This window comes from Calonectris borealis, chromosome 28, assembly GCF_964195595.1.
Source record: "Calonectris borealis chromosome 28, bCalBor7.hap1.2, whole genome shotgun sequence".
Lineage (NCBI taxonomy): Eukaryota > Metazoa > Chordata > Aves > Procellariiformes > Procellariidae > Calonectris > Calonectris borealis.
Genome location: NC_134339.1, coordinates 3,693,872 through 3,720,495, shown reverse-complemented (window position 1 = coordinate 3,720,495; position 26,624 = coordinate 3,693,872). Strand labels below are relative to the sequence as shown.

The 26,624-nt window shown below is 44.1% G+C and overlaps 1 protein-coding gene and 1 long non-coding RNA gene across 5 annotated transcripts; one reads left to right on the top strand and one right to left on the bottom strand.

Annotated features, from left to right (window-relative positions):
- Positions 1 to 9,871: 9,871 nt before the first annotated feature.
- LOC142093817 (uncharacterized) lies at positions 9,872 to 26,052 on the bottom strand. Its single transcript, XR_012677540.1, has 3 exons — positions 24,713 to 26,052; positions 13,846 to 13,929; positions 9,872 to 9,953 (listed from the first exon to the last, which is right to left on the bottom strand). It is a non-coding gene; the product is annotated as an uncharacterized LOC142093817 (long non-coding RNA).
- Positions 9,880 to 24,401, top strand: LOC142093815 (uncharacterized). 4 transcript variants are annotated; one of them, XM_075175345.1, is made up of 4 exons: positions 9,880 to 9,963; positions 17,456 to 17,544; positions 18,344 to 19,544; positions 22,752 to 24,401. In XM_075175345.1, the coding sequence occupies exons 2-4, from the start codon at positions 17,542 to 17,544 to the stop codon at positions 23,597 to 23,599; spliced, it is 2,052 nt and encodes a 683-aa protein (XP_075031446.1). In that variant the 5' UTR covers positions 9,880 to 9,963; positions 17,456 to 17,541; the 3' UTR covers positions 23,600 to 24,401. The 4 variants fall into 4 exon arrangements, with proteins under 4 accessions (XP_075031446.1, XP_075031448.1, XP_075031447.1 ...); XM_075175347.1 differs by lacking the exon at positions 9,880 to 9,963 and adding an exon at positions 9,974 to 10,540; XM_075175346.1 differs by lacking the exon at positions 9,880 to 9,963 and adding an exon at positions 10,350 to 10,473.
- Positions 26,053 to 26,624: the final 572 nt, after the last annotated feature.

Genomic DNA, 26,624 nt, shown 5'->3' with positions numbered 1-26,624 from the left:
GCATTGAATCAAATATCAAATGTCCAGTCCACATTGATCTTGGCTTCGTTACCTGCAACCCTGTTTTGAGAGTTTCTAGGCAACATAATACTGGTCTTACTGTAGAAAGGATTCTTCGTACCTCACCAGCACACCCACTTTTGACATTTTTGTGAAAACATTTGTACAATTCTGCCAATCTGTCTCTATTGTCAGTGGTAAACAGTAAAAGCACCAACATAGATCAGTACCACTGATGGAAGCACCTGAGCTGTAACACAGCCGTGTCAATGGTACATATGTGAAGGTTCAGAAAAAGATTTTTAAAATACAGTGCAAATGAAATTCGGAGTCTTATCCTTGGGCAGTGTTTCTGCTTAATGTCAGGTAACTTTGACAGGTACAGACATGCATTTTATATTCTTTCTGAAGCGTACACTAGACACATGAATATGGAAAAAAAAAAGTTAAAAGTGAAACGGTCTATTATTTTCTCCCAAACACGTATTACTGTGTTGGTTCCTATGGCCAGATGACTTCTTTTCTCAGAGACTGGGGCAATGCTCAGATATTTTGGTGGCCAGGACCAGACATCAACTTACTGTCTCACTCTTGTCACCATCTGTGAAATGCAAGAGCTTCCACTGAGCTTGGATCTTACTAAGAGGTGGTAATTCTAATTTCTGCATCTTTGGTTTATTGGGCTCCCCGGCCATTTGGCCCTTGTTCCAGCAGTGAAGTTTAAAATGGCGAAAAGGTATGTTCTTACCTATTGCTACAGGCGAGTAAAGGCCTCATCTGAAACCAAAGTTATTTTACTAGGTACTGCATGTGAAAGGCTCAGCTTCTGCCACAGATAAGAGATTTACAACTTAGATGAGGCAAAGAATGGGAAAACGATGGGATTATGCGATCCACTTTAGAGTTGCTGAGCTGAGAGCCAGAGAGATAAAGTGATTTGATCAATTTAACTCCGATCTCACAAGCCACAATGCACTTTCTTGAACTATGCCTATTTTAAGCTATATTTCCCATGGAGGTGTTTCACTTCATCTTCCCTTCAGAATAATCTGTTTTATATGCTGTAAGTAAGAAATCCCTCCATAGTAGAGGATGGTGTAGAGACAGAATCACTCCTTTTTTTTTAATATGGGATACTTCAGTCCACTTGTAAAGAACTGTACCCTAAAGAAGGGTACCCTGAACATGACACAAAGACTTTGAAAAAAATCATTACTGCTAGATAGTGATCGCTAGAACTATATCTGATTTTCTCGTGGCTATTGACATTAGTTTATTGCATATGCAGATATCCCAGCTGCTTTTCAGGTATCTTTGGAAAAGCAAACACAGGTGGATGCCATCAAAGAATTACTACTTTTCAAAAACCTCTCCTGTGCCATTGTGGTCTAACTTAAAAGACTCTTTTAAGGTTCGTGCAAGCTCACTCAGATTTTCCATAGTTCTAGCAGAAATGCTGATTATGCAATATTTTATCAGACATTTTCCTGTAATATTAGCAGAATTTTTTAGACAGTGTCTTTTCAGATACTATGGCAGCAAACTGACTAATGATACTATTGGGTAATGCACAGCCTTTCTCTGGGCCAAACAGGAAAATGCATTTAAGAACAAAATAATACTTTATACAAAAAAAACAGCTGGGAGAAAGACCTGCCTCTGTATATCTTTTTGTTTGTTTTGAAAAAGAAACCCACATGAAAATCGCCATGTGAAAAAAAAGAGGAGGGAGACGGGGGAAAAATATGAATCAGCTTCTTTTGTACAATCCAGCAAAATGGTCCCACCCTCCCCCAGGCTCCGGTTACTCACTTGCCAGAAAGGCCTTGGCGGGACACACCCAGGTTTTTCTCTTTTTAAGCCCTTCCTGCCTATGTTATCTCTTTGAATTTAATTTACCACACAGGGAAGAAAAACCCTCTGAAACAAAAAAGACCCTTTTCCTGCCTTTTTTCCTTTGTATTTTTAAAATAGCTCCGAAGCCTGTACTACGTTCACAGGACACTTCTCTACGTAACTATGTTCCTTTGCAAACTAGCAAAGTTTTTTTCCCCTTCTCCTTCCTCTTCCACCCAACATTTCTATCAGTGACTTGAAAATAAGAACCTTCCTGAAATACGGGTCTCTGTTCAGGAACCCAAACTACTGTGCATAATGGTATATCCTAGATACTGTTTTTAATGACAGTTGTTTTCCTGTAAGTTCCCCTCCTCCCTCATTATTCACAGTACCCTGCAAGGTCCTAAACCAGGAAACTCTTTCATATATAACTTTGCTACTAATATAGTCCCAATGAAACTTGGAGGGCAGTTGGTGTTTCGAATACTTTTTCTTCTTTTTGTTGCTTTTATTTATTTTAAACCCCTTTCAATTAATATGGCTGTTTTGTTTAAAAGAGTATTTGCAGCTTTAGCAACATCTTAGGATGCCAGAACATTCTTTTGTGCATCATTCATGATGCCACATCACAACTCTGGAAATGGTTAGTGTAGAGCTAGCAGGGAAGGAGCAAACTCACTGCTGCATTTATCAGTCCAACAAAAAGACGCATATGGCCTCTGATCGGCCAGTCAGTCACACATGGCTCAAAACTGCTGAGAGCACAGGTACCTCCTCACTCAGCTCACACCTCAGGGAAGAGAAAGGAGAGGGACCAGAAGTATCACGGGCAGAAGGCATAAGCCACACAGGCAGAAAGCTGGGGTTGTTGGAGGAAGAGGTGTGGGTACACAGAGGGTCGCTGGAGAGCTGGCTATGTTAGTTCCAGTGCTTGGGAACAGTTCGTTTCCTAACTGCAGATTTGTGGTTTCACAAGCAGTATATATCGTTAGCGAGGGGAGTATTTTTTCCACTGATCCTAAGAGTTTGGCAGCATAAAGGATTACCAGAAAGTGTACCGATTGGTAATTGATAAATAAATTGGTTTGGAATTGAGCTTTATATACCTTCGGTGTTAAATAGAAGTAAGTGTTTCTAACCAGTTTACAAGTTCCCTAAGCTGCATTTTTGACAGCAGGGCCACCACAGCAATTTGAGGCCTCCCTTCCAGGGACAAAGTTGAAAAGCACTTTGCACTTGGAACTTTTATTAGTGTTGCTGTTGCACATTCTGATTTCACCTTTTAACAGGACTGCCACACTATATATCTACAGGTATTTTTTGTGCTGCAAGTGGTTATTTCAACTTAAAATTTGAAGTATAATCACAAGAGCTCGCATTTTACGTTTCTTTCCTTCTTCTAATCTGTGACAAAATGAGAGACTTATCTGTATGTGTTATTCTGTTGTTATCAGTCCATGTTATTTCAGAACTTCCCTGTCTTCGCTGCTCCTCGCGGATGCTTTTGGGTGACTCATTTCCTGTGAAGGATGAACCAGCCATTTCCTGGCGATTCAACACAGGACTTTTTTTTTCTTCCAGTCTGTGTTGGAGTGGTGTGGATTAATCTATGGTTTGATTGTATCCCCTGCAACTTACACCAGAACTGCAACTCTTCACGGCAGCCTTCTAAGATAATAAACTGTCAGCATGTGTTGCTTAGGGATCATGGCTTGCCCCTGCTTACCTGGGCCATAGGCTCTGTGATTTTGGGGTGTGGAATTAAAATAATTACAGCGATACAGATTTAACAGTGCCATCCTTCCAGTCATTGCAACCCAATTCTTCTCTTAATTCAACCCATTTCAGCTCATAATAAATGGAACATTAAAAAAGCACCATAGGGCAAAGATACTGATCTTACAACACATATCTAAGCCCAGAAATTTTGAATTCCCTAATAAGTGCTACCAAGATTGCATATTGGCATTTGAGAAATCCAGGTAATACTCAACTCGTATTGGGTTTTTGTGTTAGACACAGGTTACTAGAAGACTGGGTCAGTTTTTGTATTGATTCTGTGCCCATAATTCCAGCTCTTTCCTCCAACCTGTGTTTCCAATTTCCTGAGCCACTGTTTATTCATAATTCACATCATGATTCTAACTGTTGTGGACAGCTTGCTTCAGCAACGCCACCAAGTTAAAAGATTGGCCATTGTAATGCCAGCCTGAGGTATCACAACTCTTTCGAGCAGCTTTTTACTGCTATTTTTAAATTATTCTTTTAATCTTATTTCCCATAACTTCATTTGAATATTTAGATTCATTAGCCTGTCATACATCTGTAATGTTTGGGAAGACACACAATAGGGATACTGCCTCTTGAGTCTGTAGCACATGTTGTAGGGATGATCACTGAATAATTCATACCCGTAATGATTTATTCATGCCCAAAAGCTGGATACCTCCTCTGTGACTTTCCATTATCTCAAGGAGAATGCACGTTCCTATTCAACTGTACTCATCTTCAGAGTGCCAGTAGCAGCCCCTCTACAGTGCCAGTAGCGAGCCCTCCGTCGGCACACGGAGCAGGGTGTCTGAGGCAAACAGAGCAGGTGTGCATTAGAAACCACTCCCGTGTGATGTTTCTGAAACATTTCTGCTCAACAACAAATGGGAAACTCTTGCCATTCCAATGTCATAGATATCACCCTTGAACAGAAACTGAAATGTAGGTACATTTTTTTGCAAATTCTTCGGAAAGGAAGGTGGGTGAGCAAGCACGTTAAGCTCTTTTCCACCGGCACACACGTAAAGTGAGATGCTGCGGTCACGATGCAGGATGTTCTGAGCATGGAAAACAGACAAACAGGCCGTGACTCCGTGATTTGATACCGTAGAGCTGATCTTATTCTCCACGAGAAACTTCAGTTTTATTTTCCATTGTAAAGTTACAGATTCTGAGACAATTGATATAAACATAACAAGATTGTTTCCTACCCGCTCAGGAAACCTTGCAGGAAAGCCTGGACAAACAGCAGCAGTTCACACTAATCTCTTTCCTGTCTCATGTGGGCTATCAAAAAATATGCCTTTGGTAAAAGTTTGTAAGACCACGACCTGAGTCTCCTGACCTAGGTGAAGATTTTGCAAGACATTCAAATTCCATCTGTCTAGAAAGTATGAAAGATGATTCTGTGTTTCAGCAAAGTCTCCAGACCCACAGGCAACACTACCCCTAGCTGGCTGGTATGAGATTTCCTAATTGTTTATCCTGTAATCCTGACTTCTTTTGTCCTTGGAATAGATTCTACATCAGCATAATTAAAAATGTCAAACATGCTTGAGAAACTCTCCAAGTTGCTAAAAATGAATGTGAATTTCCTCCCCACAACCTCGCTTCATCTTTCCCTTACTCTGGCCTCAGCTTTACAAAGTGGTCTGTTTCCAGCCCTTCAGCATAGTTTGCATTCCACTGCCAAGAATGAACATTTATTTATACAAACAACCGTCCTTACAAGCACATCTCCCCGTGCTATCCCAGGGCAGGGAAATAAACATAATTTCTGTTCTCTTCTGTAGCTGCAGTTCTACATTTCTTTTTTCTTCATTCAAGGGCATTTTTTGCAATAAAAGATTAGTGCAGTTCAGTCGCTTTCCCGTGCTACAAATCTGCTCAGAAATGGACTGGAATGCTCTTTCATTTCCTTACAATGATTTTATTTTATTACCCTCTAATGATTGTGCCAGTTTCCTGATAAACCACTTAGGGGGTCTTGACGGCTCAGCAAGCAGGTTTTCAAAGAGGTCTCACTTGCACTGGAACCTTGAGGGCTCTGCGTAACTCACAGAAACGGAAAGCCCTAGTGCCTGTTTCTCTCAAAAGCACACCAGTAACCTGGTTTTCCCAAGTCCATTATCGGGCTGCTGTGTTATACTAATTCTTCCAGCAGCGCAGCTGACATGGTAAGAGAGATCAATGGTAAACGACACGGCAGCTACCAGGTGAGCAGCACAGTAACAGACTAATGTGGATGGGGTGCCCGAAGCTCATGCATTATTTCTAAAGCTGCTCCATCACTCACCTGTCAGGCTGAGGTATTGTTCACTGAAATGGTAGCTCATCACCTATGTCCTCTGTCGTCAGGTTGTCTCCCATTGCATCTGCCGTTTAAATGGATATTACACAGATGCTAGATGACTCCAGACGGGAATTTCATAGTCTGAGCAGAGTTCATTTAAATGAAAAAAGGGGCCCTAAAAGAGATAGAGATACACGTGCAGAGCATCTAGAAATTCTCCATGAGATGTCTATGTCTGCAAGCTGCTCGCTCTCTCACTGTAAGGATGTCAGATTTTGCTGTGTGCGAGCCAGCTTCCATTTCTCAGTTAATATAATTGTTTGTAGCTAAGAGTAATATTTAGATTTATAATGTTTACCTCCACCAGCAAATAAGGTAAAGTGGTTTTGTTGGGAACTCTCTTACTTGCATTTCTAAAGCAACCTTCTAAGAAACAAAGCATTTAAGTAGTTTCTGAAGGATCCAGGGGAATACTTTGTTAAAAAATAACAGCAAGATGATATTTTAGAATATAGTCCCAACGCTATCTTTTTAGGAAGAAAACACAGACAGCTTCTTTAACTATATTGCCAAACCAAAGTCAATGAACTATTGTAAGTGAATGAATTACGAGTTTTTAGTGACTACTTTCCATGAATCATTACTGAATATTTTATAGATCTTACTGCTTTCTTAGTAAGCTTCCTGTTGCAAAGTTTGCAAAGATATATTTACTTTTGCCTCAGTATAAGGTGTCAATCTTTTTCTTCTTTACTGTGATGCACAACGAAGGGCTGATGTCCTTTAAGAATATCCTCGTAACATGCCCGGGAATGTACTCGGGTCTAAATAGACATTGCTCTATTCAGGAAGAGGAGCATAATTATAATCAGGCCTTGCGGTGATTAGCTCATGGAGTAGCATCACAACTAATATCTAGCAGGAGAGAAAAACCTCACATTGAACATGGCAGCTGGCAACACACTGCTACCTCCTCCTCACTAGGCTTCCATTCAGAGCAGAATTTATTCTAATCTTTCAGGTTATAATATGCGTGTCTGGAGCACGGCAAAATGTATCCTTACTGGATTTTTCACATGGCTTTTTAGTATTTTTCATTAAATTATATCAGCGAATGTACTGGTAGAAATTTCAGTAACATTGGAAGAGGTGTCCTATTATCTAAAGGTATATGCACACCCAGAGGCATACCTAAGTACATACGTGTACGTAGCACAGTATTGGCCATGTGTATTCCTCTGTATTTGAGTATGCAACACCCTGATTAGTGCAGTAATTCCCCTGGAGATATGGGAGAAACAAGTGACCCCAAAAAGGGCATGACGTAGCACAAGGACAGAAATGCAGAGACATACCGGCTCTATTCTGGAACTGGCAAAATTGCGCTCCCTCTTCCCCTTCCCGAATACTTCTTTTTGATGTCACGCATGCAGTTTATAGGCACTTCAGCAGCGCAGCTGAATTAAAGTCCTTGTTTCCACATTGATTCGAGAACAAATATGTCCAAATACATCTGAGAAAGTAAGAGGGCTGACACACCAAACCGCTGTGTGCCTGCCATGAGGCCCGCATTGTCATACAGGCTAATAAAGACATCATTTTCCCAGGGCTTCAGCTCTATTAAACACAAAGCTCCAAATGATTTCCTACTTGGATCAAAGATGTGTTTGTTCCAGTGCCACTTAAGTTTAAAAGGCAATACTGGGAATGAATGAAATCTCCCCAGTGGCAGCTGCTGAGGTTCAATTGGTTTGTCAGTGCCATAATTATGCAGCGGACGTCTTCCGCTTGCTGGCCCATATGTTCCTGAAGGATGTTGTGCAATGGAAACAGTGCAGGGAAGCCTTGTTCCCAAAGCTAAGGGGTTTTTGTTTTTGTGGTGTGAAGACTTGCTTGTATTTCAGATGGTGAAAATGTTAAGAAATCTCACGTTCTGATTTCAGACTTAAAAACGAAGTTGCTCTTATTTGATTAAACTAGATGGAAGTGTATGAAAAGAAACAGCAGCCTACATCCAGTATCCTAGATCTGGTGTTTTGACATGGAGACTGACCACTTTTCTTTTAAATATTATTTATATAGTTACAGCTGGCCTCTGAAAGCAAGCGCTCCCCTTGGCTAACGTAAGGAGCTGTCACTGTGATCAGTGGCAATGTTTGGGGCTAAGAAATAAATGTGGCTTCTTGTCCAGCCAGCCACCGCTGCGCAGCCCGTCCACCTCTTCCCCACAGCACTTCTCATCTTCGTAGGCTAGGGTCTGGATGCTGATGAGAAATGTCTGCTCATTAAATAGCTATCTCCTAGTCTAGTATATTGTACACCAAATTTTCTGTGCGACAGACATGAGTGTGTAGCAAGAACTCCAGCGTATTAAATTAAGCATTAAAAGAACATTAAGACATGAACCTGCAAAATGTGAAGTCAGGGAGAATTGAGAGCACTTGAGATCTCAGTTGCCAAAGGAACAAAAGAAACACAATATCCTTTAGAACGTTTAATATTTAATTTGCTAAGGTGCTCAGATACTAGGGCAGCGAATGCAGAGGGTGATGACAGAGAGCACTGTGCGAAGAGTGCTTTATGTCAGCCACTGGGCCTTAATGGGTGGCCAAAACACAGAGGCACAAAAGGCTCCTTGTTTCCAGAACTGTCAGTTTTATGCACAGCTACCTGGCCTGCACACACCCCGTGCATTTTCTAAACACCATGTAATTCATATGCGTTCTTGTTAAAAGCACAGCATCAACATTGTACAAAAGAGACTCCTAGCAATTGCACTAGTTAGAAAAGACTTAAATCTTAAGTGGCACATCTTAAATGCTGGAGATCTGTTGCTAACTGACTCCCTGCTAGTCATGTACTGCAAGCACCTAAAGCCAACAGGATGATTTTCATGAAGCGAAACAGTCTTCTTACAGAGCTAAGTTTAATTCAGAGGGGCAACTTCAGCTAAATTTTCTTGCTTTAAGGTCAGGGCTTAAAAAAAAAAATGAAAGTGATACTTCACTTATTGAGAAAATACTTAATTTCATACTGCGAGTTGACCAGTTACTTCTGCAACAACTAGAAGTCAGCTAGCAAGATTCTTCCCTCTTAAGTTTTGTCGTGAGGACTTCAGTACACATGTGGTCACCAAAGGAACAAAAAGGGGTTTATGTAAACAGAGCAGCACGGCTGTGGCTGTGACCGAGTCCTCTAATAGCCAGGCCTGCGTTCCAAAGAGCTTGGCCATGCACAGATAGCTATTTTGAGGTACCCGTTTAGGCTTCAGGGAGCCAGCAGCCTAGGTGATTTTCTAAGCATTCACTGATGCCTTAGTCATCTGAGAGCGCCTGCTGGAAGATCCAGTAAGAGACAGCTGGGGTTGTGGTGCAGGCTTGGAGAAAGTTTCCAAAGTGTATTTTCAGAAGTGCCTTTTGAGCACTGAGGGCAATTTCGGCAGAGAGCTCCAGATCCAAACCCACCGTTGGCTCAAGTTTTGCTTGGATCTGTAGAGTGGGCTTAATTGTTTGCTCTTGCTCACACTTTGGAAAGTGTGTTATCACTGCTGAAGGACAAGGGTTGGCAACCTCTTACGGATACTATGCCAGAGTGTATTTTTCTTTTCCAAAGTAGCAGCTAGGTGTGCCAATGCTGTGTTTTGCTGCCTCTCCAAGAGGCAAGATGCCATCCATCTGTGGTATTTTTCATCTGTGAGGCTCTCAGCTCCTGCTGAATGCAGCACTCAAAGTGGAGGCAGAAACTGAGAGCCACTGCCTCTTACTGGTGCCTCTCCAGATACTGCCAATCCTAGCTCCTGCCTCAAGCGTGTCATTCAGAACCTATAAAAATTGAGTGCAGACTCAGTGCTCAGGGCAGAGCCTTTTGCTTATTGCTTCCATCCCACACAAGGGATCTTCAGGTTGCTTTAAGATCACTTTCCTAAATAACTAACACCTCCTCTCTCTCCCTTATTTCCTAGGCTTCCCTGTCCTCTAGGTGCCAGTGAGATTCTTGTCCTTCTGCAGACCGCTGTGTTCCGTGGGAGGCTTCCCGAAGCATCTTGTGTGACCTTGGAGGAGGTAAGGGAGAGAGTGGCACTTCAAAACAAGGACAACAGTAGAAAATTAAATAAGAGTTCCAAAGGTGGGAAGCCTGCAAGGCTCCCAAATATCCTATCAGCATGGCCAGATATCATGAACCGATGAATTTGCCTGCGGCCAAAAAGCTTGTGTGCTGCTTGGTAAGATGTGTTTTGTGAGGGACAAGCACCTTTCCTTTACATGGGCACCGCACCCTGGGTTTCCCTGTGCTCTCCCCGTGCCAGCTGCGGGCATCTGCAGCTGCCCAGGAGACCCCAGCAGAGACTGTAAAAAGTAATCCCACACAGAGGGAACTTTCCCTCCTCTTTGTTTACCAACAAAGTTATTTCTTTTCCCTCCAGGAGCCATTTCCCATCACATCCTCAGCAAACCTTCATAAACACTTGAGATGTAAAAATGAGAGCTAGCTCTTTGCCTGTTGCTAGCGAAACTGACTTCTACACACACCCCCAGACTGAGTCACCACGGATCTAAAGTGCTTCTAAAAAGGTGAAATCCTCAAGCCTAGGAATGAGTTGAGGTGTCAGTCGTTAAAATTGTTCTGCGTTGTAAAAAAGTAGGTTACTACGTCTCATTATGAACAATTACATCTAATTACAAGTCACAGATTCACCACAAATACTACTTAATAACAAATTTCTACCACACTTCATCCAGAGCGTGTTATGAAGTAACACATTACCCCGGTTTGTGGATAGGTAACGCATGATGCGGAACAGAAGGAAAGAGTGTTTTGGCTCAGATCAAAGAAAGAGGAATGGATGCTAGGCCCCGACTCACAGCGCGGTGTTTGAAACTTTGGATGATGTGTCCTCTAGCTTACGGCACTGGTTATTTCATTTTAGTTTAGCAGATGGTAGTAAAAATGGCGTGTGCCACACTATGGTTTTGGTTAAACTTTAAAAGGCTGCTCAGAAATATATAAAACTGCAATAAACACTTTCACAATACAATTAAACAAGTAAGATTTGCAACTTCCCCTTAGCAAATGCATGAACGGGATGTTAATTTTTGCTGTTGATATAAAAAAAATTCCATCAACAGAACAGAAATCGAAAGGACCAAAGACACAGTAACACCCTTATCCCCGCTCCAAGGACCACAAATGGAGAAGTTTCTGTCTTGGCTAAGGCAACGTTCGCGGTCAGCATTTTTATGCTGTATTTTTAGCAGTAAGATAGCAAGTTTCCTAAAAGTTGGCACGTTGAGAGGTCAGTAAATCTATGGCGAGAGCTTTGCACTAAATTTCTGCTCTTTTCTTTCTCCGGAGCTCCAGGTGCAAAGGTTCTTTGGCAGGAATAAGGAAGTGCATCGGGATGGTGCCTTCATCCTAAATATAAGTGTAAGAGGACCTTGACCCCCGCATTAATAGCAATATTTATTCAGCACCGGAGCCGGGGTCAGGGGCAGGGCTTTGGCGTGGGCCCGGCAAGGACCGCGGGGGCGGGAACGGCGAGCGAAGGCCGCCCCCGGCAAGGGCTGCGGCTGCGGGGCCCGGGCGGGGCGGCCGCGCCTGGCCGGCGGCCGAGCACCCTCTGCCGGGGACCGGCCGGGCTGCGGCGAGCTCCAGCCCCGGGGCCAGGTCGTGGAAGAAAAAAAAGTCCAAGTTTTACATCGTTCCCATCGCATTTTTGAGCCTGTTGCAGTCAAACTCCACGAAACTGCGAGGATTAAAAGTGATTTTTGTAGTAGGAGATGATGAGGTTATCCCATGACTGGCAAAGCTTGCGCTTTATGAAAAATACCACAAATAGCGAGAGAAGCAATTAAAAGAGTAGCAGACACTCCTACAAGTGCCTTCTTGCCAACAGACATCTTCTTCCATTAATTAAGTGAAAGAAGATCATTTTAATACAAATGGCTGCTGGGGAACAAAGTAAGTTCCCACACTCGGTTCTATGCTGATACAATTATGTACTCATCTATAGCGCAGGACCGAAGATGAAAAATCCCAGGAAAAGTAAAACAGCCTGCACATAGAATTGTTGGGGAAAATAATGGCCCGCTCTCCTCTGGCGGCGCTAACCCTAAGCGTGAAGCTGCTCACAAATGGCAGCGTTAACAGGGTAACTAACACTATTATTATTGACCTTGTAGCATTTTCTGCCCAAGGAACAAATTTGCCTTTCGCTAATTTCAGCTTTCCCACTTCTTCCTGGGGAAATAAAATATTAGGACCTATTTATAGAAGTTCATGGTTTTAAATTAATTTTTTCCTTTACTACAGCTGTTTTTAGTGGTTGATTAGTGTTTGTTGGACCAGGTGATCCTTTGCCAGCTGGCTGCGGCTTTTATTAGCTCTTTTAAGAAGACTTGATTTAGAGCTCACAGTCATGTTACAAGGACAGCAGCTCTGTAATGCAGACCCTCAAGAGAAGAGTAATTAGGACTCATCAAAAAATTGTGTCCAATTCTTTGAACAAAAACGCTCTTGTTTAAGGAATGTGGTGCTGTAGGCTAATGTTTAACGGCAGTCTCTCTTCTCTCACTCAGAGCTGGTGCATGCAGTTAGACCCTGCCCTCCATCAGATGCACTGGATGTTATTTTCTGGGAGCATCTCTCAAAATGGAGGAATGCTGCCCTGTAGCAAGTACAGGACGTATCTTGGGAATTGTATTTCTGCAAGTAGGGCAGGAGGTAGTGGTGGAAGGACGTGGTGAAGCAGGAAGAGAGCTGAAGAGGTGCTGAGAAGGCTCTTGTACAGGGGAGGGGGAGGAGAGAAACAAACATTGCAGAGAACAGGAAAAACGATGTGCTGGGAAATGATTAATCCACCCCAAAGGCCCTTGCTAAGAAGTGGTGGGACAAGCTCAATGATTTTTGGCAGCCACGAGCTACTTCTGCTCCGCTCTCAACTCCCGTCTTGCAACCAGATGTGTTTAAGTACAGCTTCATCCCATTCCTGCCCCAGACACGACATCCCCCCGTCACTGTCCTTCACTCCATTCCTGGCAGCTCTCTGGCAATACACCCCCTCCTATATGTGTATTTTACGGCTGTCCCATGTCCCTCCACCTCCACTAAGTGTTTCTCAAGTGAGCGGGAGCACACAATCCATGCCGGGGGAAGGAGGCGGGAGTCAAGTTTAAGAACTGCTGTTCTGTATCCTGTTGTTTTCCTACTGGGATTGTTCCCGTTTCCTGCACTGTCTTATCTGGAGCTGAAAAGCCAAAGCGCTCATATTTACTTGCTTTGTGCGTGCCTCAGGTTTCTAATCTGTGAAATAGATGTTATAAAACTTAAGAGAAACATATCTAGGACTATTACAGGGTGGAGGGACAGGAACAAAGTGGTTAAAGGGCTTTCAGTGTCTATACAATTAGTTTCTTTATTTAGTTATCCTGCTTGCATAAGCCTGTGTATGTCACAGAGGGTTTCAGAAAACCTTCAGCATACCATAATGCTGCACAGTCCACTGCAATGTAAAAAGACTAAGATTCAGATGTTTACATTCTCGGGTGATTCCAGGTACCTGTGTTTGACAGACCTTACAAGAGAATCACTTTCAGAAAGTGCTGAGTATGTTTTTTCCCCCCAAGGGCTGAAACTAGACACAGAAAAGTCTTAAAAGGGAATAAGCATTTCAATGCTTTTAGTCAGCCTTGAGTTTTAAGAGGTCCACTGAAATGCTGTAGACTTTTTGAAATTACTTGGCCACATTTTCTTGAATACAGAGGTAAAATAAGCATATACTGTGCTGACATCTTGAAAGCTTACTGTCTAGATCAGACTCATGAAAATGCAAAATCTTGCAGATTATTTTTAACTTTTTTCCTCTAATGAGCATGAAGTCACCTAACTATAGGTTATATTAGTGCACTAAACTCCCTATGGGTTAAAAAAAAACCCCAAACATTTACCGTACAGCTTTGGAATGTCCTGTTTTTCTGCACAAAGGTGTGGGTCCTGAATACACAGTGTCCATTATCAGATGGGAGCCTCTCCTGGAAAGATAATTAAAACGCTGCATCACTCACAGCCAGGCAGATACGGAACCAGACACAAGGTTTCAAAACAAAACTCAACCCCAAACTCCCCAGACCCCTCCCACATAGAGGTCCTGGTTTTGTTGGAAGCAGGTAAAAATAGTGGCAACGATCAAGATGGATTTTTATTAATTGAAGAGACTAGAAGTATGTCAGTTCAGCCTTTGTGGGTAAATACGTATTTCATTTTTTCCCCCCACTCAGTTGTAACTGTAAATTCAGGCTCATTCCACTTGACAGTTGCTTTGGAGGTACTCTCAACGGATGTAAATATGAGAGCAGGAGTGGACTGAAGAAGTATCCTTAGTTGATTACCAGAGCCTTTATTTGGAACTAAATATCAAGAGAAAAAAGGCTTTTTTTCAAAGAGATCAGGAAAAGGAAGACATGTGCTTGGAGATAAGGAAAGATAAAAGCATTCCATTTAAAGATGCCTGTGATAGAAATCAAGATGTTCATCTGCCAAGTCAGTAATTTCATGGCCTTATGACCATGCAGAGCTTCCGTTTCTGTTACCTTTTTCCCACAACTAACTGTAAGCACCAAATTATTGGCTTGAAAGTTCCTTTTAGTTTGTCCAAGCAGCTCAGCCCTTTAGGGAGGAATTACACAGGTTGAACTTGAAGATAAAACTCTCTTTGACTTCAGAAGGGGAAAAAGGGTTCTTCCGTAAGTTTATGTTCAGCTTTCTGAGGCACAGCGAGGCCCAGGAATAGGCTGCGAATTCCCTGTCCTTGGAAGGTTTGAAGACAGGTTAGATGAACACCTCTCGGGAAAAGTTTGGGCAGAGATCATTTTTCTGAGGAACGAGGACAGCTGAAATGGTCATTTGAGGTGACTTCCAGCCCTGTTTGTGATTCACTAGGAGTGAGATCATGGTGACAGTAGATCCTATACAACACCTAGATTAACAGAGGTCAAGAGCTCAAAACGCATTTGCTGCTTTAAAACAGGGTTTTTTGGTCTGTTGTTTGTTTAAAGCAAGCAGCGGATTTCAGTAAAAAATTCTTTGAAAATCCTAGCTCTGCATGTTTCACAAGCTAGTATATGCAAAAAGCAGAGCATTCTAGGCTAAAATTATCTGTACTATCATTAGAAAGCCATAAGAAGGAACATATGGATTGATACTAGCATAAGTGCAGAAGCGCCTTCTAGAGCTGTGCTGCCGTGCAGCAGTTTCACCCCCAAATGGGAGCGGTTCTGATGCCTACTGTTCATTCCCCATCGGGAAATACAACTGACGCACTGCGAGAGATTTGACCTGTGCTTTTCTCTTTGAAAGGGACAGTTAGTTCCCTGCCCTGTCTCCTGAGGTTAGAGAGGGCTCTTCTTGTATACTTTGCTTTTGTTTGTTTTTTGTTTCCTCTTTGGGTTGAGCTTTGCCTAACTACCAAACACTCGTTAATTGTTCTATGGGTATTTGTCATTGTAGACATTACCCTTGCCTCGCTGAGGCAGCAGACAGGCTTCCCTCGTGCTGGGCAGCGTGGAAGCTCACACCACTTTCGTGGCTTTTTGTTTTTTCCCCTTCCTGCTTGGAACAATTAAACTTTTGCCCAAAGATTTTGCATGCTTACTCGGTTAGGCTTCGCATCCGGCAAAGCACATTTAGCTTTGGCATCAGCGGATCGAAGCATTCACTTGAAATTCAGCAGGTGGGTAAGTGCCCAGCCAGCTGCAGCCTTGGGGCTCAGCAGCTTGTTACTCTGCTGCCCCTCACTTTCTGCAAGTTTGGAGCTGACAGAGCAGGGCACCTGTAAACACCCTTCCAGAAGGCTCCTCCTCAGTGCAGGAGCTCGGCCAAGAGGCAGTTTCACAATCACTAGGGTTTTGTTCGGTCTCAACCCTGCTCTGGAGGTCCCTGCTGCTGGATGGTGAGGATGGAGGTACGGGAAGGGGGAAGGCGGCTGCCCCCACCCACAGCCAGCCAGGCGCGTTCGGGTCCCCCTGGGCCCCCTCAGACCGGCCCTGCTGGCAGTGAGGGAGTTTGGGTTGGGTGGCCTTGGGGAACCCCGGGTGACCCCATCCTGGTGCCAGGCTGGGGAGGGAGAGGGTAAGGGCCTTGCACTGCATGGTTTCCACATCCCCACCTCACGTCACTGATGCTGGCCAAGCGCTGCAGCAGCCACCACGCTTCACCCTGCATATGGGGCTGGCGGCTGCGCCTGGGCAGCCCTGCCAGTCACACTCTCACATCCCTTCCTCCAGGCAGAGCTCCTCATCCTCAGCCGGGTCCCGCCTCACGTGGAGCGGGTAAGCACGGCCGGTGGAGGTAGGACACTAAGGGCACTGGGCGTAGCCTCTGCCTCGGATGCTGGCGCACGAAAGGGCTTCTGCAGTTCGGCAGTTTCCTGCCTGTGCACTGACAGGTTTTCCCCCACTTTAACTAGCATACTCATGAAATAAATCCCAGCAGACAAACACCGCATTCACAGATTACAGAGCAGCCCTACATCTGTCAGCTAGGATGGGCTTCTCCCGTCTTCCGCAGCTTGCTCGGAGAATAGGAGCATGCAGAGCAGGAGACGGGGAGGCTCGAGCTCACGCACCCGGTGAGGAGATGTACTGCGAGTGTGCTGGGCTGGCCGCACGTGCGTGCTCACCTTCAAAGCCAACAAGGGCCTGTTCTCACCGGGAAGCCGCGTACACTTAGACCAGAGCTGCTCAAAGAACCAGTTTAGACAAGATTCCTGCGTCCAGTGTTTTCAGTCTGGCATCTTTTACCACCACTAAATGCAAAGCTTTTAATTAATAATAGGGCAAGATGCCTGGAGCAAAGACTGCCATTATGAACTGTAAATGCATGCAGTATCAGTCACATAGCATCATAAGGCTTCTCGGCTCTCTTGCAATATGTATGTTGATGGTAAGTTATGTGACCAATTGTTCTTCTCTAACCTGTTACACAGAAATGACTTCCTAGACTACTACATAGAATGTTTCAAAATGGGAGAATTTCAGATTTAGTCTCTAGTAAATATAAGTTACATATGCAAGTAATTCTTTAGTTAGGAAACTTCCTTTTTTTTTTTTTTTTTTACAATTTGAAAAGTCAGATAATGTCAGAACCTGAACTAGCTTCACTATTTCTGGTACTTCTGTTTCTGCAGTTCACTCTATTTGGAGAAGTAAAGATTACTAACCACAGCCTGCGTTCAAAGTGCCAGGGCTGAAAGGAACATCTCACAGAGTCTGGTTTTTAAAATTCTATTTTCAATATTTATATTTTGTTTCAACTTTGATTGCTACGCTGTAGAGGCTAATCCTGCAAATATTTACACAAGTCAAGCTTTCTATATATAGTTCATTCAGACTCAATGGGAGCTCACCTTAATGAAGGCACGTGTTCTGCAGTAGCATTTATTTTGGACTGAGCATTGAAAAATTTAGTTGCATCTGCTAGCCAGATTTTTTTGAGGGGTGTGTGTGTGTGTGTGTGTGTGTGTGTGTGTGTGTGTGTAGACACACACGATTGTTATTTTAGGTTCTGAGAGAGAAAGAAAGAATATTCAAACAGTCACTTACTGATCTCCACCTGAGAGAAGGCTCAGTGAGATAGAAAACAGCAGCATGGTGAGTATTCTTTTATAGCATAAATGATACCATAGACAATTGTTTCTAACAGAATCAATTATAGCATTAAAAACTGTAGATTTTTTAAAACCAAGTTTTAGATACGTGGATGCAAGGTCCGTTTTTTAGTTTCTGAAAAAGCATCCCACAAACAACTTCTTCATAGATCCAATTTCCCTTTGATGCAAGCAGTGCTACCGTTTTGACAGACGAAAGAAATATGAGCCCTGTGGGCCACGGGGAGGTGGGAGACTGAGAAGCCGACTCCTGACACTTTCTCTTGTTGTTTTCCATGAGCGAGTACAGAGTTGGCCATGGGTACAAGCTTGCTCGGATCACAGGGCTCAGATTTGCGAACACAGCACTAGACTTCAGCAAGTTACCCTTCCATTAGCTGAGCTATGGTGGCTGCTGGGGTGGTTCAGCGAGGGTGTTAATCTCGGTTATGCTGTGGGTTTAGAACACGCATGTGAACAGCTGCTGTGGCTCAGCTGAGGTGTGATAAATTCTTAAGCTGAGCTACTTGATCAAGACTCAGAGCCCATAGGTACACATCAATTATATCTATAATAAATTCATCATTCCGGGACCATGCCCACAAACTACCCTCCAGGTCTTCAAAGTCGACAAATTTATTTATTTATTTTAAAGAATGAACAAATTGTTTTTAAAAAGGAATCATTAGAGGAATCAGTGATCTACAGTGATTGCTCTATTGAGATGGAGCTAGAAACAGTCCCCAGGACTGCTTTTGTGCACATCCTCTTTCACTTAAGTTATCTCCAACACGTTTTTACAGAATGAGAGTGTCGGTGACGGAAGGTGCAGCGATGTCAGTTCACTTCGCATGGATCTCTCCAATCTTGTGACCTGGGCACACACTCATGGGACCATATGCAATCAAATCCCAGCCTTGGAAATTGTGCAGAACATGGGTCACCCTAGCAAGGACAATTCTGTTCTGTGGATATGTGGAGTTGGACATGCGTATCACTGGCAGTGTGGAAAATTATACTTCAGAAGCAGAGAAGAGAATGAAACTGTAGAAAAGAGAAAGAGGTTAGTATCTTCTGAGGCTTCATCAAGGGAAGCTGATTTAGATGAAAAGAGGTTCAGGATGACCCCATCTTTTGAGAGGGCTAAAGCAGATGCTGTTAGCATAGGGTCATGTAGCAGATCTCCAGGGGTCACTCAGCAGAAAGATGACACAGTCTACATAACGCATAATGAACGATCACCCAGAGAAAATCGAAAAAATAGCAAATCCATGAAATCGTGCTTTACAGCAGAGCAGCATTTGTCAATATCTGGTGGTGAAGTCAAAACTGACAGACATAAGGTGAAGCTAGAGAGCAATGAAGATCTACAAATCATCTCTGATGAAGAACAGTATATTTCAGATGAAGACGACCAAGGAGACAAAATCAACCAGAATATTCTGTCAGAATCACCAATTAAAGGTGTAACTGCTGAGGTAGATTTGCAAATGCATCGCAATCAGAAGATGGCATTTAACAAGCCGACAGCCACACAAACATCTGGCTTTGCCCCTACAGGAAAGCCACCCCTAACTCTTGCCTGCATTCTAAAGTCCCCCGTCAGCAATCAAGAGAGCCTGGAGAGCAGCTTCTTGAGGTTAGGTCCTCTTAATCCTGCAGGGTCTGTAACTGAAACTTCTAAAGCAAGAAATTCCTCTGGGTCAGCAATACCAAAAGAATGTTTAAAATCTGTTCCCATCTCCAACATTGAAGCAAAGGCCCAACTTGAGTCACCCGCCTCTGTGACATTCTTTGAGTTTGAAGCCACTGTAGATGTCCAGCAGCAACTCCAGCTGAGCTCTCCTGAGCATGGCATACCAGGAATAGGTTTAAGTGGGAATGTTACTGAAAACCCTGTTGAAGAGAGTGAACCGTCAGGATCTGGGCACGCACCTCATCTTTCAGCCTCATTGAGTCCAGGGAGCAAGAACGCAGACCATCCACCTGCATCTTCAAACAAAAGTAAGTGAGTCTGCAGTTTTATTCCTGGAGGAGTTTGTGGGTGTGTGGATGCGTTCTATTAATCACTTTCCCGAAATATTAAAGGAGGGTGAGTTCATATAGCTGCCAAAATCTGCATCTAGAGTGAATGCCTCTGATTTGGGGCACCCTATTTCTACTAAAAGGGATGAAAAAGGTTCCTACCTTAAGCAATCAGCACTTCAATAGATAATGCCATTCACTGAGGTGTACTTGGCTGTGGCCCAGCCTTAACTACCCAGTTTGAATACTTTGGTCTTTCATTTTACTGAGTATCACCACATATATGTTGGCTGTACTTAAGAGAGAGTCCCTGTGAGAAACTGCAGCCAGAGATGGGAACTCAGGTCTCAAGAGAAGAAAACAAGAGGAAGTAATTTTTAAAGCAGTGAAACAGAGAAATTGTGGCTGAAACTCTGGTTGCAAAGTCAATGGCAAAATCCCAGAGATTGCAATGGGAGCAAAGCTTCAATCCTGCATATTAAATTACATCAGCAAACAAATTGCTTTAGTACTTTTAAGAATTTTAAGATTTTCATACACGCTGTCCTTGGAATCCCACTGGAGTGGAGAGAGTTATAATTGCTCAAACATTAACTTGCAAGATAACACTGCTTACTAGGGAACTTTCAATACCGAGGTTAAGCCATGCACAGAGCATATTTTAAATGATTCCGTTATCATAAGAATATGCTGTTTGACGAAGATTTTAGAAGCCTAGCTTGTGGCTATTTTAATTCTGCTATAAAACAGACACCATCCGCACAAGAAGGAACAGCTGACACATAGCGTGTGGACATCATCAAAGTTATGCTAGTCTTTTGCAATAGTGGGGAAGCCATCAATGAAGTGGATGTAATTCATTTACTAAACGATCATATTTTAGGATAGATGTGTATAATACACTGGAGCCTTAAGCCAGGTACATGTATATTTAAACACCTCAAATAAAATGCAAATGTCCAGGTTTTTAAATATGTTATAGTAAAGCCACAAAATTTGCATCTATAATGATTTGAGTGCCTGCAGGTGCTATTTCACATTAATACCAAGTAAACTGCTGTCTAGTCAGTTTTATGGTTTTGTCTGCTAGTATCTAGGTGTAAACATTGAGGCAGATTTTTAAAATATAATTCAAAAAGAGTAAGAGTATATGTTTTCCATCCAGTGCCTTAATGCCTTGGCTCCATCTAACTGAAAAGCAGCCCCCAACAGCATGTCTCACTTCCACGCGCTCAGAATGAGAATCCCATTTCATATTCCCCAAAACCTGTTCTCTTCCCACAGCCACAGTCCAGCCCCACAGCCTTGTCCGTGGCACGCCGGGCGCCCGGCCTGGCAGAGCTGCTGCGGCACTGCCCCGTGGCCACGCAGGACACTTCCCCACTGACCGCATCTCCAGAGCTCCTCCCTTGCTGCAGGGCAGGGCTGTGAGGGCGCTGCCCCCGTCCCACTGCACCAGACATCTATACCTATTTCTCTGCTGAAGTAATGACCTGTCTCAACTAGCCATAACATTAAAAAGCAACAGCCTACTGCAGGTTTCTGCAGTGCAGGGGACGGGACAGTGTCCTTCGAAAGAAAAGAGATTACTGAAATAGTATTTTGGGGGTTGTCTGTAACGCGATGGGTGTACGCTTAAAGCACCATTAGTATTCCTGAACAGACTTGGGGTTACAGACGTTCGTGTTCCTTATGGAGCCACGACCATACAAACTGGCACAGTTGGTTTTTGTGAACATTATTTGACTATTTTTGTAATTGACAACATACATCATCAGAAGGGACTGGGAATTCATCTGGGAATGTCTGTGTAGCTGCAGTTTCTGCCAAGATAAATGGCTTATGGCTCAAGCGAGGCCTCTACATGTATTGATTTACAAGCCATTCATCTCTTCACATAGAGCAGTTAGTAACAAAACAAGCAAAAAACCCAAAACAGCAGCACAAGGATCAGTAGAATCCACCTCAGTCCAGCCACAGCATTTTAAGATAACAACTAAGCATGTATAAAATAACTCGGTGCAAGAAGGGGAGTCTCTAGATGTTGGCTCTAGAATCCTTTTCAACCTAGCCCTCTTCAGCCCTGGAAAAGTCACAGGCGAGCAGATGGGGCTTTTCAGCAATCCAAAGAATTAATTTCTCATGCTACATCAAACTAGGTAGATATGGTATTGCCATAGCAACTTGAGAGAGAATCCAACTGGAATCCTGGCAATCCTTTTTAAAAAAAAAAAAAAAAAAGAAAAAAAAATTTATATATACACACACGCTTTTATTCATCTTTTTGTTCTCCCTCACTATCTACCCCTAACTTTTGGTTAATGTTTTTATTTCACAATGAGAGTTCTCCTGCCTGAAGAGACTTTTGTAAAGAAGAATGCTTTGAAATATATTTTACATAATGCAAACTATATTGTACAACATTTTGAACGTATGAAACGGATGCTGTTTAGTCCTGAGGCAGATCACAAGAGCCACATACAGGCCAACTCCCATCTTTTTTAACAGGGCAGAGTTTGGCCCCTGCAGTCACCACAAAATACACACCAGAGTAGCTGCAAATTGATGAACGTCTGTCAAGTCCATTTGGGGTTGCTCGGGCTTCATAGCCGGCGCTGCAGGCTCAGGACTGCAGCCACTGGTTACACGACCGGTCCCACGAGTGTGGTCCTACGAGCGCACTCAGGGTCAACTCCAAAACCATCCAGGGTGAAGTTCAATGTCAAGCCAAGCCACCAGTGACAGGTCCAGTCGCCAGTCCTATACTGCCGTCTGAGAAGGCCCACAGAGCCTGCACCAGTGCTTTCCACATGTGCACCCCACAATGACATTCAGTGATTATATCCTCATTTAATTAGGAACTCATTCTCTCCCATTTAAACATAATTCACAAAGAAACATATCTTAAATTTATCTACATGGTAGTACGCAGATTCACCCACCAAGCGAGAAAGAACAAGAAAGGAGGCAGTCCTTTCCCTGTCTAGGCTGGCGCTGTCAGGTGGTGCTGGCTGGCTTGTTGAGGACACAGATCTCAACCAAAGCTTTAAAGGAAGGGCTTTGTGAGAGTCCCATAATCTCTGAATTACTTTTAGAAGGAAGGTGGACATTATTCTGCATCTCCTTACGTTGCACTGATCTCCTTGTAAGTTCTTGCTGTCCACAAAGCTGTGTCTTATCTTTTAGATGTGTTGAAGAAGTGGGAGAAGAAGAGAAACCGTAACGCTGGCGATATAAAAATTTTCAAAGACTGGCTGGTTTTACATTGCCCTTCTGAAACGCGCGAGATCTATAAGCTGCCACCCGAAGACCTCGATCATTACCTGGCCTCGTTCTACAGTTCTGCAAAGAGACAGAACGGCACAGATTTTTCTGCCAGTTCTTTGCACTTCTTTCAGAGCAGCATAGAGAGATACCTCAAGGATCACAACTACGAGTACAGCGTGGTGAAAGGGTTGGAATTCAGAGTGTCTCAGGAAGCCTTGAAACTAAAGCATCAGCACCTATCTCAAAAAGAGAGGGAGGGAGAGTGGAGCATTTTGGAGAACCTGACAGATGAAGATGTGGAAAGTCTTCGTAAGAAGGGACTTTTAAGTAAGACGCACCCTCAGGGCTTTTTGCACCTCATGTTCACCAATATCATTAGGGGGTTCGGGGCAAGTACACACAGTCGGAGCCATAATCCGTACTGGGGACAGCTTGTGCTAAAAAAGAATGAGGGAGAGCTGGAGTACTTGGAGTGGAAGAATGATCTGAGTGCAGAGGTAAACGCAGGGCAATTGGGTCCGTGTCTCTTTGCCAAGCCTGACAACCCAGATAACTGTCCAGTCGCAGATTATAAGGAGTATGCTAAGAGGAGGCCACTGGATATGCTTCATGACTACGATCCACTTTATCTAGCTCCCAAGCCTCTGTGCTCCATATGGGACCAAATATGGTACTGCAGAAAGTCGCTGACAAAAGCCAAAATGGAAAGGATCTTGAAAGTTATTACCCAGCAAGTCAAAGGACCTGCAAAGAAGTCCAAGAAATAAAGGTATCCATTTAGTTTCTGCTGTGCCACTTTTTGGTAGGAGTGGGTTTCAAAGTAGGCTTTGAAAGGTTTAAGTGGTAATATTTAGTATAGGTTGAGGAGAACACCCTTCTCTTCTGTTTCACCTTAGAGCATCAACATCTACACCTTTGCATCACGTTAGCTTTCAGGTTAAGTGAAAAACTTCTATTGTTCTTCCTATTAATGGAATTGATAATTCAGTAAGTTAAACAAATATGAGAATGTTAGGTTTCACATTTGTAAAACAAGTTAATATTCTACTGTATCATTAATGACATGATAAAATAGCTCACGTTAACATGGAGAGGGCTCGTAGCTGAATGGCTTGGCCAGGAGTTTAAGCTGCACTCATATTTAGGGGAACTGGCGCTTGTAAACAGCGTTTAGTCTGTAGTATAAGCCTATGGTAAAGAGATAAGTAACATGAGTTGGTTCTGGGGTGGAAGGAGAACGATGAAATGCCATGTTTGCCGACTGCTAATCTGCATCTCATGGGAATGTTTTCACCAAGGTTTATGTCATTTTTCTTAGTGAAAGATTTGTAGATTTAAGAAGTTGTGACTGTGTTTTAAAAAGTTATTTAAAATGGCTGACAGCGTTGAAAGGTTTTATGGTAAGTGTTTTCCCCAGAGTGCTAAATATAGCTACGTGAATACACTTTGGTAGACGTAGTCAACTTTTTTTCAGCTGTTCCAGTACTATTCAGTCAATATATTGTCTTACAGTCCAGTCGAGCTGTTGGGTTGAATTGTTGACGTAACCTAATAAAAGAACGTTTTGCCTAGTCCTGTTTGGCTGGTCTGTTTGTCTGTTCTACAAAGATGAAGCCTGTAACCCCAAACTAGCGGGTAACAGGTTCCTGAGGCGCCAGCGCGTTCACTTCTCGTGCTCAGGTTTCTCCTGCTCGTTATTCAGCGTTACAGAGCTGACCCAGAGGAGGATTTGGGCTGTTTGAAATCCCACATTTGTGGTTTCTTAACGAGGTCTTTGTGGCCAGACCCTTTGCCAGAATTGGTCCTGTTCAAGCAACATTAAATATCACCAAGTAACTTATAGATGTTTAAAGAGCCATAAAAAAGACAAACTCACTTACTCAAATGCTTGGAGGGCGTCTTCCAGCTTTCCTCGTGCTGTCGAACACGGACGGCATTACGACTGCCGCAGCCATCGCTGCGGGACCCATCAGTGCCCAGGTCGAGCCCAGCCACACGTGCAGCTCCGTGCCCCACAGCTGAGAGCCGGAGCAAACCCTGTCCTGAAGGGTTTCTTTGAAGGTAACGACCAGATCAGGCTTTTCTTTCCTCTGTCCTGATCTATTTAGTCCACACCCCAAAGCTCGTTAATGAAAGGCTGCTGCCTTAAAAATCAGGTGGCACAATTAGCCAGCAGCGTTCACTTAGTCCTCTCAGAGGCCCGTGGGCACCTTCTGGTTCTCTGGGTGGCTACGAGAGAGAACAGAGCGAGCCAGGGGGCAAACGGCTGTCCCCAGCACGCTGGTACCGGCGGCAGAAAGCAAACCTCCCAGAAATAACAGATCATCCCGCGAAACCGGGGTCACCGACCCCCCCTCGCCCCAGGCTGCCCACGGCAGCGCCTGTGCCCTTCCCCAGTCCCAAACCTTGGGCCGGGATGACCGGGCTGAGCCACGAGCGGGGCTGTGGCGGCCGGGACGGGCTCAGAGGTTCTGCCAACTGGGCACGGAAAAGTGAGCAGAATTCGGTAGCGCTGTGCGTGCTCGGGATCCGCGTGCGACAGTCGTGCCCGGAGGAGGGAGAGCAGCCCCCCCGCCGCTCGTGAACCTGGCGTGTCCCAGGGCCACGCGCCGCTGTCGGGGCGGTCACTCGCCTCTTTATGCCCAGGGTGCCTGTGGGTCCCGTTCATTTGCGTCTTACGGTGGGTTTGAGCTAAATTTCCAGTTAATTGCACTTCATTCAAACGAGGAGCATCCTCTGTCATATGCCAAGGTAGACCTCATCAAGGGTTGAACTGCCGCTCACAAAAGATCACCCAGAGAACCCTTTCGTTTCATGAAAGCAAGGACGTACTATCAGAAATTGTGAGTGACCGTCCCAGGGCATGTCTCAGCAGCTCCAAGTGTAAACCTCATTTCCAAAAATTAGGAAATTACCCATAGCAGGCTGTTGCTAGGAGCAGCGTCTGTGGCAAAAAAGGCTTTTCAACGATGGCATCAGAGGACTCGGAGTTCACTTTTACGTTGAAAACGGGCAAGAGGAAAACAGTGTCCCAGTCTCCATTTCTACTGCGTGTTAACAATGCCCAATTAAAACACACAGTTTATCAGCTGGAAGGTGCCTTTTTAACCTCATACAAAACTATTCCATGAGTGAGCTAAGAATTGAATGTTTATGACTGAAGTCAGGATAAAAATACTTCTAAAAGTTTATTTTTTAATTAAATGTATTTGTGTATATATTTGGATCCAAATCCAAATATATATTTTCCACCAAATCCTTGGTGGAAAAGGATTTCTAGGAACACCTTTTTCTGCGAGAAGCGAGACCGAATGCCCTTGGCTGGTCAGTGGGACGCCCTCGGCCCTCGGGGCCAGCAGAGGTGCCGGCCGGGCCAGTGCTCCTGCGCCTGGGCGGCCAGGAACCTGCGCCCAGGGAGACGGGGGCTGTCGTGCTCCTGCCCCAGCCCTCGCTTTTCACCCATCCCGCACTTCATCGCAGGGCTGGAGGGGAAGGGAGAAACACTCGGGATCAGCTGAGGGTTACGCACGTGCTTTTCATCTTTGCATCACGAGAAAAAATTATTAATTAGGGGCAGACACCAAGGTACAACGCAAAGTAATTTGATCGAGGCCGTGGATGAGATGAGGGGCAGAGACTCCGGGGCCGTCTTCTGCCTTCGCAGCCCGCTCCCCGGGCAGGGAGCCGTGCCGCGGTGGCTGCGTGGCCCACTGCTTCCGTGGAGGAGAGATGCGGCTGTTGCCCAACTCCCACCCGACGGGGAAATAGGGCTCCTCGGGAACCGGTCAGCGA